This window comes from Babylonia areolata, chromosome 9, assembly GCF_041734735.1.
Source record: "Babylonia areolata isolate BAREFJ2019XMU chromosome 9, ASM4173473v1, whole genome shotgun sequence".
Lineage (NCBI taxonomy): Eukaryota > Metazoa > Mollusca > Gastropoda > Neogastropoda > Buccinidae > Babylonia > Babylonia areolata.
Genome location: NC_134884.1, coordinates 49,569,371 through 49,593,348, shown reverse-complemented (window position 1 = coordinate 49,593,348; position 23,978 = coordinate 49,569,371). Strand labels below are relative to the sequence as shown.

At 46.0% G+C, this 23,978-nt stretch overlaps 1 protein-coding gene across 1 annotated transcript in view; it reads right to left on the bottom strand.

Moving 5' to 3' along the window:
* Positions 1–23,978, bottom strand: part of LOC143285664 (kinesin-like protein KIF15) — a 185,469-nt gene that overhangs the window by 89,028 nt on the left and 72,463 nt on the right. The window contains exons 14-17 of the mRNA XM_076593060.1: positions 20,842–21,003; positions 14,759–14,969; positions 12,672–12,772; positions 3,409–3,588 (exon numbers count right to left, since the gene is read on the bottom strand). Coding sequence (XP_076449175.1) covers positions 3,409–3,588; positions 12,672–12,772; positions 14,759–14,969; positions 20,842–21,003 — 654 coding nt within the window. The remainder of the gene's footprint in view (positions 1–3,408; positions 3,589–12,671; positions 12,773–14,758; positions 14,970–20,841; positions 21,004–23,978) is intronic.

Sequence of the window (23,978 nt, the reverse complement as noted above, 5' to 3'; positions counted from 1 at the left end):
ATACACACAGACACACAGTGCCAACCGTGATGGTGTTGTTGTGTCTGAACTAGATACACACAGACACACAGTGCCAACCTTGATGGTGTTTGTTGTGTCTGAACTAGATACACACAGACACACAGTGCCAACCGTGATGGTGTTGTGTCTGAACTAGATACACACAGACACACAGTGCCAACCTTGATGGTGTTGTGTCTGAACTAGATACACACAGACACACAGTGCCAACCGTGATGGTGTTGTTGTGTCTGAACTAGATACACACAGACACACAGTGCCAACACTGATGGTGTTGCAGTGTCTGAACTAGATACACACAGACACACAGTGCCAACCTTGATGGTGTTTGTTGTGTCTGAACTAGATACACACAGACACACAGTGCCAACCTTGATGGTGTTGTGTCTGAACTAGATACACACAGACACACAGTGCCAACCGTGATGGTGTTGTGTCTGAACTAGATACACACAGGACACACAGTGCCAACCTTGATGGTGTTGTTGTGTCTGAACTAGATACACAGACACACAGTGCCAACACACAGTGCCAACCTTGATGGTGTTGTTGTGTCTGAACTTGATACACAGACACACAGTGCCAACCGTGATGGTGTTGTTGTGTCTGAACTAGATACAGACACACAGTGCCAACCGTGATGGTGTTGTGTCTGAACTAGATACACCACAGACACACAGTGCCAACCGTGATGGTGTTGTGTCTGAACTAGATACACACAGACACACAGTGCCAACCTTGATGGTGTTGTGTCTGAACTAGATACACACAGACACACAGTGCCAACACTGATGGTGTTATTGTGTCTGAACTTGATACACACAGACACACAGTGCCAACCTTGATGGTGTTGTTGTGTCTGAACTAGATACACACAGACACAACAGTGCCAACCTTGACGGTGTTGTGTCTGAACTAGATACACACAGACACACAGTGCCAACACTGATGGTGTTATTGTGTCTGAACTTGATACACACAGACACACAGTGCCAACCTTGATGGTGTTGTGTCTGAACTAGATACACACAGTGTCAACCTTGATGGTGTTGTGTCTGAACTAGATACACACAGACACACAGTGCCAACCTTGATGGTGTTGTGTCTGAACTAGATACACACAGACACACAGTGCCAACCTTGATGGTGTTGTGTCTGAACTAGATACACACAGACACACAGTGCCAACCGTGATGGTGTTGTTGTGTCTGAACTAGATACACACAGACACACAGTGCCAACCTTGACGGTGTTGTGTCTGAACTAGATACACACAGACACACAGTGCCAACCTTGATGGTGTTGTTGTGGTCTGAACTAGATACACACAGACACACAGTGGCCAACCTTGAGGTGTTGTGTCTGAACTAGATACACACAGACACACAGTGCCAACCTTGATGGTGTTGTTGTGTCTGAACTAGATACACACAGACACACAGTGCCAACCTTGATGGTGTTGTGTCTGAACTAGATACACACAGACACACAGTGCCAACCTTGATGGTGTTGTGTCTGAACTAGATACACACAGACACACAGTGCCAACCGTGATGGTGTTGTTGTGTCTGAACTAGATACACACAGACACACAGTGCCAACCGTGATGGTGTTGTGTCTGAACTAGATACACACAGACACACAGTGCCAACCTTGATGGTGTTGTGTCTGAACTAGATACACACAGACACACAGTGCCAACCTTGATGGTGTTGTGTCTGAACTAGATACACACAGTGCCAACCTTGATGGTGTTGTGTCTGAACTAGATACACACAGACACACAGTGCCAACCGTGATGGTGTTGTTGTGTCTGAACTAGATACACACAGACACACAGTGCCAACACTGATGGTGTTGCAGTGTCTGAACTAGATACACACAGACACACAGTGCCAACCTTGATGGTGTTGTTGTGTCTGAACTAGATACACACAGACACACAGTGCCAACCTTGATGGTGTTGTGTCTGAACTAGATACACACAGACACACAGTGCCAACCGTGATGGTGTTGTGTCTGAACTAGATACACACAGACACACAGTGCCAACCTTGATGGTGTTGTTGTGTCTGAACTAGATACACAGACACACAGTGCCAACCTTGATGGTGTTGTGTCTGAACTAGATACACAGACACACAGTGCCAACACACAGTGCCAACCTTGATGGTGTTGTTGTGTCTGAACTAGATACACAGACACACAGTGCCAACACACAGTGCCAACCTTGATGGTGTTGTTGTGTCTGAACTTGATACACAGACACACAGTGCCAACCGTGATGGTGTTGTTGTGTCTGAACTAGATACAGACACACAGTGCCAACCGTGATGGTGTTGTGTCTGAACTAGATACACACAGACACACAGTGCCAACCGTGATGGTGTTGTGTCTGAACTAGATACACACAGACACACAGTGCCAACCTTGATGGTGTTGTGTCTGAACTAGATACACACAGACACACAGTGCCAACACTGATGGTGTTATTGTGTCTGAACTTGATACACACAGACACACAGTGCCAACCTTGATGGTGTTGTGTCTGAACTAGATACACACAGTGTCAACCTTGATGGTGTTGTGTCTGAACTAGATACACACAGACACAGAGTGCCAACCTTGATGGTGTTGTGTCTGAACTAGATACACACAGACACACAGTGCCAACCTTGATGGTGTTGTGTCTGAACTAGATACACACAGACACACAGTGCCAACCGTGATGGTGTTGTTGTGTCTGAACTAGATACACACAGACACACAGTGCCAACCTTGACGGTGTTGTGTCTGAACTAGATACACACAGACACACAGTGCCAACCTTGATGGTGTTGTGTCTGAACTAGATACACACAGACACACAGTGCCAACCTTGATGGTGTTGTGTCTGAACTAGATACACACAGACACACAGTGCCAACCGTGATGGTGTTGTTGTGTCTGAACTAGATACACACAGACACACAGTGCCAACCGTGATGGTGTTGTGTCTGAACTAGATACACACAGACACACAGTGCCAACCTTGATGGTGTTGTGTCTGAACTAGATACACACAGTGCCAACCTTGATGGTGTTGTGTCTGAACTAGATACACACAGACACACAGTGCCAACCGTGATGGTGTTGTGTCTGAAATAGATACACAGACACACAGTGCCAACCTTGATGGTGTTGTTGTGTCTGAACTTCATACACACAGTGCCAACACACAGTGCCAACCTTGATGGTGTTGTGTCTGAACTAGATACACACAGACACACAGTGCCAACACACAGTGCCAACCTTGATGGTGTTGTTGTGTCTGAACTTCATACACACAGTGCCAACTGTGATGGTGTTGTTGTGTCTGAACTAGATACACAGGCACACAGTGCCAACCTTGATGGTGTTGTTGTGCAGCGAGGTGAGGGCATCATTGTGCAAGCGGTGTTTGAGGTGGTTGGCTTCCAGCAGTCTCTCCAGCTCAGTGTTCATGGTGCGAGTGGCTGTCAGCTCCGCCTGCAGTCTGGCCTCTCGGCTGTCACGCCCCTGCCTCTCCTCCGTCCTCTCCTTCTTCAGCTGTCACACACAGGGTCAAGGTCACAGCTCACACTGCCTGCTTCTACAGTTGTTGATATACAATTAACTCTAACTGTACAAATGACAAAACAGGTGGCAGTGACAGCGTTTCGCCACTACTAACATAATTACCCCCGGTAACAAGATACAAACAGAAGGTTCTCATATTGAATAATAATAATAATAATAACTGGACATTTATCAACACTTTCCTCTTTGCACAAAGGGCTTTGCAATCTACACACAGGCATTCAAAACACAGTCCTCAACTCACAATCATGCACAATAAACATATACTGTAATATCCCTAGCAAACGCCCACCCCCCTCCACAGAGTTTTGGGGCAAAATGGGGGTGGGTGGGCGTTTGCTAGGTAGACAGCCATTACACAAAAAATAATTATAACTTTAGTTAAAAGGAAAATGTGAGCGACTGTCCTTCTAGTTGTTTTATGCTGACGTACACAAATGTTGCCATTCTACATTGCAATTTTCTTGTGTCCTCGGCAGTGCGAATTTCTTTTTATTTTCCCGATTTCTGTCATTGTGTTGGGCGTTTTCGTAAGAAGAATATTAAACATGTGAGGCTGAAGCCCTAGCAAAAAAAAAGAAATACGAACGAAAACACACACACACACACACACGCGCGCAAATTTGATAAATACGATGTACACAGACAGCAACACTGTGGCAATAAAGAGAGAGGTTTGACAGAGAGAGAGAGAGAGAGAGAGAGAGAGAGAGAGAGGTTTGACAGAGAGAGAGAGAGAGAGAGAGAGAGAGAGGTTTGACAGAGAGAGAGAGAGAGAGAGAGGAGAGAGAGAGAGAGAGAGAGGGAGTGCGCACGGGGGAGGGGGGTGCGTATGTTTTCCATTCAAATCTAAATCAAATGCAACTTTTGTCATAATAATAAGTTGACTTTATTTTTTTTCTGTTTCGCGTTTTCTGTTTTCCAATACCCAACAATACACAGTTGTGTCTTTTTGAATATGTTTAGGTAGCTCTACAATAAGGTATATCAACATAAAGCGCATTGTCTCATAAAATATGAGAACGATTTTTGAAGGAATTATACATTATGAAAAATAAACAATAAACAATCCTTTTCCTTGTGAAACTAAAAATCAACTGTCTGTATAATAAAAGAGAAAAAAATCGTAAAATATTTTTCCAGTTCTCGGACACATGAACACAAACATATCTGTCTGGAAGTCTGGCAAACAAGACGTTCAGTTAAGTCCTTCAAAATCTAAGTCAAAAGCAAATGTTAACATAATAATATTATTCTTTTCTGTTCCACTTTCCCTTCCATTTCTACCATTTTCCCAACAGTTAATGCATGGTCTGTCTTTTTGTATATGTTTAGTTACATTGTTAGGTATGTCAACATGAAGCGCATTGTCTCAGTCAAATATGAGAACAGTTTGATTTGCAGGAATTATACACTGTGACAACTAAACGGAAACTTTTTTTCTCGTGAAACAAAAAATCAACTGTCTGTACTATGAATAAGGAGAAAACCCAATCAAAACGATACTCCCTATTTTCAGACACATGAACACACAATCTCTTGTCTGGAAGTCGGGTGAACAAAGCGTTCAATTAAGTCCCTGAAAATCAACATCGTTGTGTTCACTTTCATCCCCACTCGAAGCGTCTTCAGGACCCTCACCGTTGTCTTCGTCGTGAGGGAGGAAAGCGCCAATTTCATCTGGAAACCACTCAAGTGTTTCATCGTCTTGAGAACCATCCAAGGCATTTGAAATGGCGCACCCGAGAAAGGCCTTCATGATCGTGTCGGGCCGGATGTTCTCCCACGCAGTGCTGACCCAGTTGAGGACGTCTTGCCTTGTAGGCTGTCTGAGGTTGCCAGCAGCTGTGGGGGGTCTTGGTTGTCTCATCCACTCAACCCAGCAGTCCCTGATGCCATCTTTGAAAGGTTTGCTGAGACCGACATCAACTGGTTGGGCCAAAGGGGTGCAGCCTGCAGGCACAAAGACCGTGTCCACCTGTTGTGCATCAAGCGCTCCTCTGACCTCTGGCGTCCTGTGAGCGTTGTAGCAGTCCAGAACAAGGAGGCGACGCTCATCTGATGGTCCGAGAACACGATGAATCCAGGTGAGAATGGTGTGTCTTGTCATCCATCCATTTGCAGTGGCACACAACTGCACATTGTCAGGCACTCTCAACTGGAGATGGACGCGAGGTGGAATGCGCCCTTCTCTCTCCCGCAATATGACAGAAGCTGGAAACTTCGTACCATCTGCTGCTGCTAGGAGTGCCACTGTGAAGCCTCGTTTTTCCGCCTTGGTGCTTTTGACACGCACTTGCTTTACTCCTTTCAGGCTGTTGGTGCGGGACGGCAGCATATCAAACCGCACCATCGTCTGGTCCATGTTCATGATGTGCGACAGAGGGTAGCCATGGCAATGACGAAGTCGGAGAATATTTCGACGGAACTGAAGAAGTTGATCTTGGAAGTCAGCAGGAATCGTTTGGCTGGCAGTGGTTCCTCGTCGAGTTGTCACCGTGTGTCGCTGTTTCCAGCGCTTGAGCCACATGTGTGATGCTGCAAAGCCCTGCACGTTGAAAGCACCTGCCAGCTCTATTGCCTTTCGCTGTAAATCCTTGTTTCTCACCACACGCCCTTCAGCTCTTTCCTCCTCCAAGAACTGGAAAACAGCCTGGTCAAGCTCTTCAGATCTAACTGGCGGTCCATGAGATAACTTTCTTTTGCCTTTCTCCTTTCCGTACTGTTGCTCTAGAATATGCCTGTTTTCTCTCCACTCTCTTATTCTTTTTCTGTCCACAGAAAATTCTCTACCACATTCTGAAACGTTGCCAGCTGCTTCATTGTCAAGATATCTAAGTGCTTTCAATTTGAAAAATACCGTGTAAGAGTTGTGTTTCGGCATGTTCTGACGTACGCTCAATGACTCCCCTATCTTCACAACCAAACGTTATAATCATCAAAACGTCACTAAAAATAGATTTGACGCAAGTGTGTGCATGCGTATTTAAAAAGGCTAGGTTCAGCATGGGAGAAGAGGGGTCGGAAGTCGGACATCGAATTGATGGGATGGGTGAGGGGGGTGGGGGGCAAATGAGGGGGGCAAGGGGTGGGCGTTTGCCAGGTAGTTACCCCTCTGCATGAATTTTAGCAGAAAGTGGGGGGTGGGCGTTTGCTACATACTGGGCGTTTGCTGGGGATATTACAGTATATGCGCATAATAACTTGTACTAACAATACATACATACATACACGCATGCATGCATGCATATATACATACATTTGACACACACGCAATACAGCATTAGAAATACACCAACACAATCAACTAACTACTTTCATGTATGAGAGAGAGAAGGTCTAGAGGAAATGCTGCTGGAAGAGGAAAGTCTTGAGGTTAGATTCAAAGGAAGGCAGTGAGGGGCTGTGACGGACGTGGTGAGGCAAAGAGTTCCATATCTGAACAGCAGGTGATGAAAAGGCTCAACCACCGTGCTGTTCTCTTTCGCATTTTGGGACATGGAAGGTTTTATCAACAGCAGCAGAGCAAAGAGAACAGGAGGGTACATAGATTTGAAAGATGTCACAGAGGTATCGGGGTGCAGTTCCAGATATGACATGGTAGCAGAGACAGGCGGCTTTGTATTTGATTCTTTGCTCTATGGGTAACCAGTGCAACTCTTTTAGAAGGGGTGTGCAGTGTGCGGTTCTTTTTGCTTTATAAATCAGATTGGCGGTAGAGTTTTGTACCTGCTGTAGTGGTCTGAGGAGTGTTTGTGGACACCCGATGGGAAAAGAGTTACAACAGTCTAATCTAGAGAGAATGCATGAAGTAGTGTTTTGGTTGCGTCGAGTGTGAGGTAGTGGCATATGGAGCTAATCTGTCTTGAGTTCAAAGTAGGCTGCTTGACAGGTTTTGCTGATGTGATACAGAATGGAAAGATCTTTATCAAGGAAAAAGCCATGGTCACAGACATGGTTAGAGAAAGAGATAGAAGAATTTCTGAGATCGACAGTGGAAGACTGGGAGATGGCATCTATTGATGGAAGAAGGAGTCTGAGGGCTTCAGTCTTTTCATCCGATTTTTCATTTCTGAGACACAGTCTTGGAGAGTTTGAATAAGATGTTCATGATTTGGAGGGTAATCATAATGTTTAAATTGAGTATCATCAGCATACATTCCATGACAGATAGATCAAGTGTCAATGAGAGGTGTGATTGGAGTGGTGTAGAACAAGAAAAGCACTGGGCCCAGCACAGAGCCTTGGGGAACGCCGAAATTAAGAGTGGATTCAGAAGACCTATTTCCATTTACAAGGTATTTTTGCTTTCTGTCAGAGATAAGATCAAAACCAGCTAAGGACAGTGCTTGTAATTCCAAAAGTTTGATTCAAATGTGAAAGAAGAATAACGTGATCTATCATATCGAAGGCTGCAGAAAGGTCCAAAAGCAGAACAGAAATTTTGTCTTGGTCTCGAGAATTCAATAGATCACTTACAATGGACAGAACGGTCTCTATGCAGTGCCCAGGCCTATAAGCAGACTGGTGATCGCTGAGTAGCGAGTGAGATGTCAAATGAGAGAAAAGTTGATGGAGCACGAGTCGTTCAAGAAGCTTGGAGAGGTGTGGCAAGTTAAGATGGGTCTGTAATTTTTCAAGTTGTTGGGTCCAGGTTTGTTTTCTTCAGTTCAGGTTTCAGTATGGCTGTTTTAAATTCAGTAGGAAAGACACCAGAAATGAGAGATTCATTTATGATACAAAAAAACTGTAATAGCAGGCAGAAGAGTGTCTAAGTATTGGAACAGAAACTTGGATCTAGTTCACATGTTTGAAGAGGTGAACGAAGACGAATAATAGACTACTGCAGTTTTAACGATGAAACGGTTACAGGCTGGGCCATTCAGACAGCCACTGGTATCAGATTGATTCTGTATGGGGGGAAAGAAAAGGGGAAGACGGGTGGTCATGAATGAGTTAAAACCGGCGGTCATGAGTGAGTTAAAGGTAAAAATGTGAACGACGCCCAGTCATCTCCTTCCCCTGCTGACGCCCAGGTATCCATTAACACCTGGCTGGAGTGAGGAAAATCACAGGAAACTGCCTTTGTCAAGGATAACACAATGTTCAAACTGGGCCTTGAACCCTCATCACTGAATCGTAAGTCCAACACCTAACTGGACTGCCATGGAACCACCTGAATTGTGCTCACAGAGACTTTTTTTGAATGAAAAAGATAAAAATGAAAAGATAAGGACAGCATGTGACAATCAAGCTTTGGTATAGACACACAAACCAGGCCAGACTCTTCACTATTAGTCAAAACCTCTATAACCATGTAAGGTGGCAGATATTGCATGTCTGCACTACTGTCCATGAAAGTCTGGATTCAAAACCAGGTCTCACCATTTATCCCAAGTTTTAATGATTAATCAAACTGAGCATCCAGGTATTTGATGAGACGATAAACTCATGACGTCTGTGAAGCACGCACATGGCACACTGAAAAAGAAACCTTGGCAACATAAACATTGTCCTCTTGCAACATTCTGTAGAAGAAATCCAATCTGATGATGAAGTCTCCTGTCAATCCGACGGATGAGTATGCAGGCAGGCTTATCTGTCGGTGTGTGTCCTCATATGGGAGAAGAGGCCGATTCTGGATGTGCAGCACTTCCCACAGGTGTTGCAAGGGAAAATGTCTCCAGAAGTTGAGCCCTGCTTCCTTCGCTCATGCTTCTCCTTAATGGCCAGTGTTCTCTTGTTTTCAAACGTCTTTATGCCACTAGAGCATAGCATCCTCCAGCGACAGCAGTCAAGGGCATCAGTTTCCCAGGAAGCTATGTCTATGTCACAGGCTTTGAGGTTTGTCTTCTAGGTGTCCTTGAAGCGCTTGCAAGTCTTCCAAGTTCACAGTGGCCTTCCTTCAGCTGGCCATACAAAAGTATCTTCGGGATCCTGCTGTCTGTCATGCGGACAACGTGTCCTGTCCAGGGTAGCTGGCACTGGATCAGCAGCTTTCGATGCTGGGCAGGGCGCTCCTCTCTAGGACCTGGAAGTTGGAGACCCTGTCTTGCCACTTTATGCCAAGGATCTTTCGTAGGCATCTCTGGTGAAACTGCTCAAGTTGTTGAATGTGACGGCAATACAGCGTCCATGTTTCACAGCAGTACAACAAGGTGGTCAGCACAACAGCTCTGTACGTTTTGATTCTGGTGCTGAGCCTGATGCCTTTGTTGTTCCACAGCCTGTTGTTGAGTCTGCCAAAGGCGGAGCTGGCCTTGGTGATGCACAGTGTCACTTCTGCATCAAGGGCTCCGTTGCTGCATAGGGTGCTGCCCAGGTTGCAAAACTTGTCGACTGACTTGATCTCTGTGTCATCAATCTTGATTGCAGGTGGGGGGGAGGCACTGGCGTTCTGTGAGCTAGCTGGCTGGTACATGGACTCGGTCTTGCTAAGGTTGATGGCGAGTCCAAAGCAACTGCAAGAGGTTGAGAACCTGTCCATAATGAACTGCATATCCTCATGGGTGTGTGCAGCAAGCACGCAGTCATCAGCGAAGAGGAACTCTCTCAACAGTGCCTCAAACACCCTGGACCTGGCATGGAGCTGCCGCAAGTTGAAAAGTTTGCCATCTGTGCGAAACTGAATGTAGATGCCCTGGTCACAGTCTTGGAAGGCGTCAATCAGCATGGCAGAGAAGAGAATGGAGAACAGTGTGGGTGCCAGTACGCAGCCCTGCTTCACTCCATTTACCACAGGGAACGGATCCGACATGTCAGTATTTTCCTGTACTCTTGCCTGTATGCCATCGTGGAAAGGCGCAATCAGCTGGATTAGGCTCTCTGGTCAGCCAAACTTTAGGAGGATCTTCCACAGACCATGGCGGTTCACAGTGTCAAAGGCCTTAGTCAGGTCTACAAAGACCATGTGGAGCTCCTTGTTCTGCTCACGGCACTTCTCTTGCATCTGGCGTACGGCAAACACCATGTCACATGTTCCCCTGCCTGAGCGGAAGCCGCACTGTGCTTGAGGGATGACTGTGTTGGTGACATGGTCAGCCAGTCTGTTCAGTATGATGCGGTTGAAGATCTTGCCGGCGATGCAGAGGACAGAGATTCCACGGTGGTTATCGCAGGATGTTTCGTCTCCCTTCCATTTGTAAATGTGGACAATCGAAGCATTCTTGAAATGCTGGGGGACCTCCCCTCTCTCCCAGATAGACTGGAACAGGGTGGTCAGCTTGTCTGTCAGCGCCTCGCCTCCATACTTGTAGATGGAAAAGCAGTCCCGAGTTGCACTTGCTTGTGCCGTGCTGTCCTAGGTCTTTAAGAAAAGAATGGAATGGAATAGAATAGAAAATGTCTTTATTACCAAGTGTACTGGGGTCACAAGGAATATTTGGGGGGATAGTACATAACAAGATATGAACATAAATCGAAAATCATACACAAACACAGATACAGTAGAAATAAGATACATGCAAGTGCATATCAATATAAAAACTTGTGCATACTCACGCATGCACGCACTGCACACACACACACACACACGTTTGAACAGAAACTGCATATTACATGTGGATGGGGCTGATGACCAGATATTCAGGTAGATGGCTGTTGGTTGCACAATTCCATTTATCACACTGGATTTGTTCGAGACAGGGCATTGACTGCTTTGGGGAAAAAGCTGTTGGCGAAGCGATTGGTTTTCGTCCCTATGCTTCTGTACCGTCGACCAGAGGGGAGCATCTCGAAAATCCCACGAGGAGAACTCCACGCCAACACAGGCATTGAAATCCCCAAGGATGATTAGCCTGTCCTTTCTGTCTACTGCTGAAGTGGTGCGGCGGAGCTCATAGAAAGCTTCTTTGATGTCATCAGGGTTGGTCATCGTCGGGGCATAGCAGCTGATGACTGTGTAGAAGCGATCCTTGGACAGCTTCAGACGCAGGGTCATTAGCCTATCGTTTATCCCATGTGGAAGGCTGTCAAGCTGTCGTGCAAGTATGGTTCATATGACAAAGCCCACACCTGAGGTTCTTGGGGTGCCATCTGGCTTCCACATGCAGTAGAAGGTGTAGCCCCCTCCAACTTCCTCCAGCTGGGTTTCACCAGCAAACCTGGTTTCGCTCAGGGCTGCTGTGTCCACCTGGTAGCGATCAAGCATTCTAGCAATGAGCGCTGTGCGTCTTTCTGGTCTGTTGTCTCGGAGGGTGCGAACATTCCAGGCACCCTGAGTCAGGGCATGACTCCTGGTTCTTTTCTTCTGTTGTTTTCGACCGCTAGTGTTGGATATCCAAGTAGGTGCGGTTTCCTACTGGGTACTAGGTGAGCCAGGCTTTGTTCAGGGATCCTTTTATCTCCCCTTTCCCATGTGGGGAGAGCAGTGCTGTCCCTAAAAAGGACTGCTCTGACACTGTGGGAGGATACGCATCTGCCCCAGTCTACAGTGGACGACCATCACCCACAGCTGCCTGTGTGCAGAGTCGTGACTAGGAACTGCCAGCAGCATCCTCTGCCTGTCCCTGTTACCATTCCTCCATCGCCACAAGGCTTGGGAAAGCTGGGTGCTGAAGGGCTAGCTCGTTGTTCCGACATTAGCCTGGTTGCCTGACCAGCACAGGTGACTTTTTTTTTAGTGAGAAGGAGTTGTGCAGTCCCTTCCCCACTCTCTCGCCTACTGACGCTCACAGTCCCACAGGTGCAGATACTGCCATGTGTAGGACGGCCTCGGCAGGTGCAGGTTTTTTCTTTGGAGCTCTGTCTCCAAGTAGGACTTCCAGCCAAAGATAAGAGCTCCCCCTGCCCTTTGGTCATCCTCTTCCGACTTCACAGCCATTGGGAAAGGTTTCCTCCTCCGCCTGGTCCATCGTTGGGAGACTTCACATGCGGCAGGTAGTACTGGGATACATGGTACCAGTAGCAAGGGCTATGCCCCTGACCTGTCACAAATATTATACAAACATCCATTAAAGACCTGACTGGCATGTTGGGTTATACCCAAGCAAGTGGGAAAGGACAGGTGAGAGAGACCTGAACAAGCAGCAGTCAGTGGACAGTGACAGACCCACCTGTTCATTTTCCTTTTCCAAGGTGTCCAGCTTCTCTCGGAGCTTGTGAAGGGAGGCTGAGGTCCTGCTGTCTGCCCCCTGAGGGCTGCTCCCTGCACTCTCTGTCACACCACCATGCACCACCATGACTGACAACATGTAAGCACAAACTGCACTCTCTGTCACACCACCATGCACCACCATGACTGACAACATGTAAACACACTGTTACTGACAACATGTAACCACACTGTTACTGACAACATGTAAACACAAACTGCACTCTCTGTCACAACACCATGCACCACCATGACTGACAACATGTAAACACAAACTGCACTCTCTGTCACAACACCACGCACCACCATGACTTACAACATGTAAACACAAACTGCACTCTCTGTCACAACACCACACACCACCATGACTGACAACATGTAAACACAAACTGCACTCTCTGTCACAACACCACGCACCACCATGACTTACAACATGTAAACACAAACTGCACTCTCTGTCACACCACCATGACTTACAACATGTAAACACAAACTGCACTCTCTGTCACACCACCATGCACCACCATGACTGACAACATGTAAACACAAACTGCACTCTCTGTCACAACACCATGCACCACCATGACTGACAACATGTAAACACACTGTTACTGACAACATGTAAACACAAACTGCACTCTCTGTCACAACACCATGCACCACCATGACTGACAACATGTAAACACAAACTGCACTCTCTGTCACAACACCATGCACCACCATGACTGACAACATATAAACACACTGTTACTGACAACATGTAAACACAAACTGCACTCTGTCACAACACCATGCACCACCATGACTGACAACATGTAAACACACTGTTACTGACAACATGTTAACACACTGTTACTGACAAAATGTAAACACAAACTGCACTCTCTGTCACAACACCATGCACCACCATGACTTACAACATGTAAACACACTGTTACTGACAACATGTAAACACACTGTTACTGACAACATGTAAACACACTGTTACTGACAACATGTAAACACAAACTGCACTCTCTGTCACAACACCACACACCACCAAGACTGACAACATGTAAACACACTGTTACTGACAACATGTAAACACTTCACTCTGTCACACCATACACCACTGTTACTGACAACATGTAAACACTTTACTCTGTCACACCATACGCCACTGTTACTGATATTGACAACATGTAAACATATCACTCTGTCACACTATACACCACTGTTACTGACAACATGTAAACACATCACTCTGTCACACCATACACCACTGTTACTGACAACATGTAAACACTTTACTCTGTCACACCATACACCACTGTTACTGACAACATGTAAACACTTTACTCTGTCACACCATACGCCACTGTTACTGACAACATGTAAACATATCACTCTGTCACACTATACACCACTGTTACTGACAACATGTAAACACTTCACTCTGTCACACCATACACCACTGTTACTGACAACATGTAAACACATCACTCTGTCACACCATACACCACTGTTACTGACAACATGTAAACACATCACTCTGTCACACCATACACCACTGTTACTGACAACATGTAAACACATCACTCAGTCAACACTATACACCACTGTTACTGACAAATGCAGTTCCTTTACACACACACACAACACACACACACACCTGCTCAGCCCACACTGAAGCGACTCAACATGGCCTGACCTTAACGACATGCAGTTCCCTCACACACACAGACACACACACACCTGCTCAGCCCACACTGAAGCGACTCAACATGGCCTGACCTTAACGACATGCAGTTCCCTCACACACACACACAGACACACACACACCTGCTCAGCCCACACTGAAGCGACTCAACATGGCCTGACCTTAACGACATGCAGTTCCTTTACACACACACACACACAGGCACACACACACACACACACCTGCTCAGCACACACTGAAGCGACTCAACATGGCCTGACCTTGACGACATGCAGTTCCCTCACACACACACACACACAAACACAGACACACACACACACACAGACTGAAGTGACTCAACACAGCCTGACCTTGGCGACTGGCAGCCTGCAGTTCCTGGAAGGTGTTTTCCAGGTCAGCCAGACGGTTGGAGTCCAGCAGACTGGCCGTGGTGTTGCCAAGTCTGATGCGGGCATCCGTCAGTTGGGCACGCAGCGAGTGGAGCTGTTGGTCCATCTGGGACACCTGGGGGTACTGGTCCAGTCTGGCCTTCAGGCTGGCCACATCCTCACACAGCTGCTTCTGGACATCAACATTGACATCTTGTCATCAACACCGACATCTTATCATCACCACTGACATCTTATCATCAACACTGACATTTTATCATCAACATTGACATCAACATTGACATCTTATCATCAACACTGACATCTTATCATCAACATTGACACTTTATCATCAACATTGACACCTTGTCATCATCAACATTGACACCTTGTCATCATCAACATTGACATCTTATCAACATTGACATCCTATCATCAACACTGACATTTTATCATCAACACATTGACATCTTGTCATCATCAACATTGACATCTTATCATCAACATTGACATCCTATCATCAACACTGACATTTTATCATCAACACTGACATCTTGTCATCATCAACATTGACATCTTATCACCAACACTGACATTTTATCATCAACATTGACATCTTGTCATCATCAACATTGACATCTTATCATCATCATCAACATCTTGTCATCATCAACATTGACATCTTATCATCAACACTGACATTTTATCATCAACACTGACACCTTGTCATCATCAACATTGACATCTTATCATCAACACTGACATTTTATCATCAACATTGACACCTTGTCATCATCAACATTCACATCTTATCATCAACACTGACATCTTATCATCAACATTGACATCTTGTCATCACCAACACTGACATCTCATCATCAACACTGACATCTTGTCATCAACACTGACATCTTATCATCAACACTGCCACTTTATCATCAACATTGACACCTTGTCATCAACATTGACATCTTATCATCAACAGTGACATATTATATCAACATTGACATCTTGTCATCATCAACATCGACATCTTATCATCAACACTGACATTTTATCATCAACATTGACACCTTGTCATCAACACTGACATTTTATCATCAACACTGACATCTTGTCATCACCAACACTGACATCTCATCATCAACATTGACATCTTGTCATCATCAACACTGACATCATCAACACTGACATTAATAATTTTTATCATCAACATTGATATCTTATCATCAACAATGACATCTTGTCATCATCAACACTGACATCTTATCATCAACACTGACATTTTATCAACTACTGCCCTTAACCCCTAGCAGGAAGCCCATGAATGCCAGTACCACCTACTCTCTCCACGGCCACACCCTCCAGCGAGTTCCCTCTACTAAGTACCTTGGGGTCACGGGACGAGCATATTGACAATACCTGTGAGAAAGCCAACAGAGCTCTGGGCTTCCTGAGGCGAAACCTGAAGGTGTGCTTCAAGATGACCAAGGAGCTGGCATACAAGGCCCTAGTTCGGCTAACTGTAGAGTATGCCAGCACTGTTTGGGACCCTACACCGACACGCAAGCCTCCAGGATTGAAAAAGTCCAGTGAAAAGCAGCCAGGTTTGTCTTAAACCGACACAGGAATATCTCTAGTGTGAGTAACATGCTCCACCAGCTCCTGTGGCCTTCACTTGAGGAGCACCAACGCATCGCCAGGCTTTCCATGCTATATAAAATAAAGCATGGTGAAGCATGTGTGAAATGCACAGTCCTCAAACCTCTGCCCCCCCAGCGGCAGAAGAAGCCAACACAGTCAGCTGTTCCAACGCATCCCCTGCCGTACGGACTATAGAAACAATGCCTTCTTCCCAAGAACTATCTGTGACTGGAACACCCTCCCCCCTGAAACAGTCCAGTCCTCAACCCTGGGCATCTTCCTCTAGAGGGTGTTCAAGCAGTAGACTATTCATTCAAGATTTTGACAGCCCGTGAGCGAAAGTTTTGTAATCCTGACCGAATACGGATAAGCTGGATGATGACAGAGGAGCCACGGAACACTTATTCTCAATTGGTTCACTTATCCAAACATGGGGCATTTTAGCAAACACTGGGTCTGTCTTGTCGATCAGTCGGACAACGTTCATGCAACCTTCGTTGGTCAGAACACCCCCCCCCCACCTTCACACCCCCGGAGAGAGAGGAACAGAGAGGGAGGGAGGCAGAGAGGGAGAGAGAGAGAGAACGAATGAACGAACAAATCTTTATTATTGAGGGAAAACAGGAATAAGCACAAATGGCTTGTTTTCATCCTGCCCTTATGAAAAGAGAATTTACATAAATACTCAGTACAAAAGCATAACATTCTAATCATGTCATACAAAAAAGATGAACAACATAAGAACACGCACAAATAACACTCAGAGAAAAAAAAAAAAAAGAAGGAAGAGACAACGAGAGAGAGACACACACGCAGACACTGAGACAGACAGAAAGACAGAAGACAGACAGACTGAGACACATAGAGAGAGTGAGAAACAGACAGACACAGAGAGAGAGTGAGAGAGAGAAAGAGAGAGAAAGAGAGAGACGGAGAGAGAAAGGGAGAGAGAGAGAGAGGGAGAGAGAGAGAGAGGGAGGCAGGAAGAGAGAAAGGGTGAGATGATAAAGAGATGTAGAGGCTGAGAGAGTAAGACAGTCACAGAGCAAGACAAACACACAGTGACACAGACAGACAGGAAGACAAACACGCAGTGACTCAGACAGACAGGAAGACAAACACGCAGTGACACAGACAGGAAGACAAACACACAGTGACACAGACAGACAGCAAGACAAACAGACAGTGACAGACAGGAAGACAAACACACAGTGATACAGACAGACAGCAAGACAAACACACAGTGACACAGACAGCAAGACAAACACACAGTCACTGACAGACAGGAAGACAAACACACAGTGACACAGACAGACAGCAAGACAAACACACAGTGTCACAGACAGCAAGACAAACACACAGTGACACAGACAGACAGGAAGACAAACACACAGTGACACAGACAGACAGCAAGACAAACACACAGTGTCACAGACAGCAAGACAAACACACAGTGACACAGACAACAAGACAAACACACAGTGACACAGACAGACAGGAAGACAAACACACAGTCACAGACAGGAAGACAAGCACACAGTGATACAGACAGGAAGACAAACACACAGTGTCACAGACAGACAGGAAGACAAACACACAGTGACACAGACAGACAGGAAGACAAACACACAGTCACAGACAGACAGGAAGACAAGCACACAGTGATACAGACAACAAGACAAACACACAGTGACACAGACAGACAGGAAGACAAACACACAGTCACAGACAGGAAGACAAGCACACAGTGATACAGACAGGAAGACAAACACACAGTGTCACAGACAGACAGGAAGACAAACACACAGTGACACAGACAGACAGGAAGACAAACACACAGTGACACAGACAAGACAAACACACAGTGACACAGACAGACAGCAAGACAAACACACAGTGACACAGACAGACAGCAAGACAGACACACAGTGACACAGACAGACAGCAAGACAAACACACAGTGACACAGACAGACAGGAAGACAAACACGCAGTCACTGACAGACAGACAATAAGACAAACACACAGTGACACAGACAGACAGCAAGACAAACACACAGTGACACAGACAGACAGTAAGACAAACACACAGTGACACAGACAGAGAGCAAGACAAACACACAGTCACAGACAGACAGCAAGACAAACACACAGTGACACAGACAGACAGGAAGACAAACACACAGTGACACAGACAGACAGGAAGACAAACACACAGTCACAGACAGACAGACAGACAGCAAGACAAACACACAGTGACAGACAGACAGGAAGACAAACACACAGTCACAGACAGACAGACAGACAGCAAGACCAACACACAGTGACAGACAGACAGCAAGACCAACACACAGTGACACAGACAGACAGACAGACAGGAAGACAAACACACAGTGACACAGACAGACAGGAAGACAAACACACAGTCACAGACAGACAGACAGACAGCAAGACAAACACACAGTGACAGACAGACAGGAAGACAAACACACAGTCACAGACAGACAGACAGACAGGAAGACCAACACACAGTGACACAGACAGACAGCAAGACAAACACACAGTGACACAGACAGACAGTAAGACAAACACACAGTGACACAGACAGACAGGAAGACCAACACACAGTGACACAGACAGACAGCAAGACAAACACACAGTGACACAGACAGACAGTAAGACAAACACACAGTGACATAGACAGGAAGACAAACACACAGTGACACAGACAGACAGCAAGACAAACAGACAGTGACAGACAGGAAGACAAACACACAGTGACACAGACAGACAGCAAGACCAACACACAGTGACACAGACAGACAGCAAGACCAACACACAGTGACACAGACAGACAGCAAGACAAACACACAGTCACACAGACAGACAGGAAGACAAACACACAGTGACAGACAGACAGCAAGACCAACACACAGTCACAGACAGACAGGAAGACAAACACACAGTGACACAGACAGACAGCAAGACAATCACACAGTGACACAGACAGACAGCAAGACAAACACACAGTGACACAGACAGCAAGACAAACACACAGTCACAGACAGACAGTAAGACAAACACACAGTGACACAGACAGCAAGACAAACACACAGTGACACAGACAGACAGGAAGACAAACACACAGTGACACAGACAGACAGCAAGACAAACACACAGTGACACAGACAGACAGCAAGACCAACACACAGTGACACAGACAGACAGTAAGACAAACACACAGTCACACAGACAGACAGGAAGACAAACACACAGTCACAGACAGACAGCAAGACCAACACACAGTCACAGACAGACAGGAAGACAAACACACAGTGACACAGACAGACAGCAAGACAATCACACAGTGACACAGACAGACAGCAAGACAAACACACAGTGACACAGACAGCAAGACAAACACACAGTCACAGACAGACAGTAAGACAAACACACAGTGACACAGACAGCAAGACAAACACACAGTGACACAGACAGACAGAAAGACAAACACACAGTCACAGACAGACAGCAAGACAAACACACAGTGACACAGACAGACAGTAAGACAAACACACAGTGACACAGACAGACAGCAAGACAAACACACAGTGACACAGACAGACAGCAAGACCAACACACAGTGACACAGACAGACAGTAAAACAAACACAGTCACTGACAGTCAGTAAGACAAACACACAGTGACACAGACAGACAGGAAGACAAACACACAGTGACACAGACAGACAGCAAGACAAACACACAGTGACACAGACAGACAGGAAGACAAACACACAGTGACACAGACAGACAGCAAGACAAACACACAGTGACACAGACAGACAGGAAGACAAACACACAGTGACACAGACAGCAAGACAAACACACAGTGACACAGACAGCAAGACAAACACACAGTGACACAGACAGTAAAACAAACACACAGTCACTGACAGTCAGTAAAACAAACACACAGTGACACAGACAGACAGCAGGACAAACACACAGTGACACAGACAGGAAGACAAACACAGTCACAGACAGACAGCAAGACAAACACACAGTGACACAGACAGTAAAACAAACACACAGTCACTGACAGACAGTAAAACAAAAGCACAGTCACAGACAGACAGACAGCAAGACAAACACACAGTAACAGACAGACAGGAAGACAAACACACAGTGACACAGACAGGAAGACCAACACACAGTGACACAGGCAGACAGCAAGACCAACACACAGTCACACAGACAGACAGTAACACACAGTCACAGACAGACAGCAAGACAAACACACAGTGACAGACAGAAAGTAAGACCAACACACAGTGACACAGACAGGAAGACCAACACACAGTGACAGACAGACAGCAAGACAAACACACAGTGACAGACAGGACAAGAAGCTAGCACTGACATTGACAGGATCTTCAGCCCCTGCAGCGCCAGCCCCCTTGGCAGCCTTCTCCAGCTTGGCAATGGTGCTCTCCCTCAGCTTGATGATGAGACGGGAGGACTGCACCATGCGCTCCTTCTTCCTCCTGTCCTCCTCCAACATCCGCACCTGATCCCGAAGGCCCTGCACCGCCAAGGTTTAAGGTCAAAGGTCATCCTGCATCCACTGACAGGGTTAAAGGTTGCCATGCACCTCCAGGGTTAAAGGTCACCCTGCACCCACAAGATTAAAGGTAACCCTAAAACCACATGAATAAAGGTTACCCCACACTCACAAGTTTAAAGGAAAACCCTACACCCACAAGTTTAAAATCAACCATGCACCCTACACCTACAAATTTACTTAAAGTTAACCTTGCACCCACAACGTTAGAAATAACCCTTCACCCACAAGGTTAAAGGTAAACCTGCACCCACAAAGTTAAAGGTTACCCTGCACCCACACAGTTAGAAGTAACCCTTCACCCCCAAGGTTAAAGGTAAACCTGCACCCACAAGGTTTTAGAAGTAACCCTTCACCCCCAAGGTTAAAGGTAAACCTGCACCCACAAGGTTAAATGTTACCCCACGCCAACAAAGTTAAGAGTAACAATTCACCCACAAGGTTAAAGTTTATCCTGCACCCACAAAGTTAAAAGTAACCCTTCACCCACAAGGTTAAAAGTCACCCTGCACCCACAAGTTTAAAGATTACCCTGCACCCACAAGGTTAAAGGTTACCTTGCACCCACAAGGTTAAAGGTTACCCTCCACCCACAAGGTTAAAAGTTAACGAATTCATGTCCACTGTGTCGGAGAGTTTTTTGTTTTAAAGATTACAATTGTTCATACTGTTCAAGGTCTGACTGCATCCTGTGACACCAGTGCAGTGAATTGTCATCCACTGTGTGTGGGGCTGGGCACAGGAAGGCAGTGAACTGTCATCCACTGTGCCTGGGGCTGGGCACAGGAAGGCAGTGAATTGTCATCCACTGTGTGTGGGGCTGGGCACAGGAAGGCAGTGAACTGTCATCCACTGTGTGTGGGGCTGGGCACAGGAAGGCAGTGAATTGTCATCCACTGTGTGTGGGGCTGGGCACAGGAAGGCAGTGAACTGTCATCCACTGTGCCTGGGGCTGGGCACAGGAAGGCAGTGAATTGTCATCCACTGTGTGTGGGGCTGGGCACAGGAAGGCAGTGAATTGTCATCCACTGTGTGTGGGGCTGGGCACAGGAAGGCAGTGAATTCTCATCCACTGTGCCTGGGGCTGGGCACAGGAAGGCTGGACCCAGTCCTTTCCTGCCATTTTCACCTTCCTCAACCAGTCAGGGGTGGAGTGAGGAAAATCACACTACACTGTCATGAAACAAACGGGGTGTGTGTGTGTGTAAGTGTGTGTGTGTGTGTGTGTGTGTGTGTCTGTGTGTGTTTACATTATTTGTTTATTTATTATTCATATCATTATTTTGCTGTTTTCTTTATTTGATTCATTTATCTCTTTTCTGTTTTTATTTGCTTTTTTTTTTTTTTTTTTTTTAAAGACAAATCAGTTGTGTGTGCTTAACCCCCTCCTTGTTCACCCACCCCATCCAACTAGAGAGCAGTGTGGGTTGTTTATTGACACACTGTTGGCTAGGTATACTTATGTATTATTAATTTGAGGAGGGGAGGGGACCAGGAGAGGATTCTGCCCCTGTTTCATTGTTGATATCCAGTGTTTGCAGTATTCCCACTTCCCTGTCCATCCACTGACTTCCCTACCCTTCCACTGGGCATCTGCTGTCTCCCATTTGGCTCCTGCTGCCTGCCTTTGACCTCCATCAGTTTGGCATCAGTTGACTGCCACCACCTTCAACTCCCTTCCACCGCCAGCATTCTCTGGCCTGGCCAAGCCTCTGCAGGGCATTCTACATTTGTCCTGTTCTTCGTCGTCGTCACTTAATATTCTTCTTTGTCATCGTCGTCACCACTTCTTCATCACTGTCATCTACTCGTCTTCATTGTTGTCGTACTTTGGTTAAGTTCCAGTCTTGCCGTCTGTCTCCTACTCACCTTCATCGTCATCGTACTTCAGTTCTGTTCCAGTCTTGTCGTCTTCATCTCCTACCCACCTTCATCGTCCTTGTATAGTGCTTTAGTGCCTTCATCGTCATCAACGTAGTGTCTGTGTCTGTGTTTCATCCATGCCGCTTTTTCTTTCCCTCCAAGAAAATTGGTTTATTTATTTTGTTGTTGGGGACACCATCTGCCTCCACCTGGAGGGAAGTGATCAGTTGTGGTCAATTTAACTGGCGCCTTTTGTGTCATGTCTTGCATCATTAATTGATCAATTTACTGAATTGTATTTCAGTGTTGTGCTTTGTTTTATTTTCATCTGCATGATCATCTCTGTACTGGTTGTCTTAAAAATCATGTGTTGATTAAGTATTATAAACCTTTATTCTGTTATAGTCTGTGTTTGTGTTGTCAGGTGTTAGTGCGGAGTTGGGTGGGGGTTTCTAGTCCATTCTCTTACAGGGCATGACAAGCTATTTATTTATTTTCCCCCCAAAAGGCCTAAGTGCATTAGATAATGCTGCTGGTCAGGTATCTGCTTAGCAGATGTGGTTAGTGTGTATGGATTTGTCAGAACACAGTGATGCCTTCTTGAGTTACTGAACTGAACAAGGAAACACCACCATGCTAAAACAGGACCTTAAACCCTGATCACTGGTGAACACTGGGTCAGTCGTCCAACACTTAACCCACCCTTCCACATAACCTCCAACCACATGCACAAGTGGCAGTGTGTGTTGACCAGGTCAATGTTCCGTTCAAAAAATGGAGGTGACAGGTTTCAACACAATGTTCACATGCTGGAATGAAGATGACAAAGGAAACTGTTCATTAAGTATGCATCATAAAAGTAAATTTTATGCCAATTTTTTTTCCTCTGATGTGTTGCCTCCTGACGACCAAATATTGATTTTTCCTGTGGACTGCCACAGACAAAGCCGGGTGTGGCCATATGTGGGGGACTCTGAATGAGCAGTGTGGGAGTAATGCCACTGAAATGGTGCACATGATGGGACAGCAAAAAACACACCTCTTACCCCCAAACAGACACAAGTGTAGCTTCC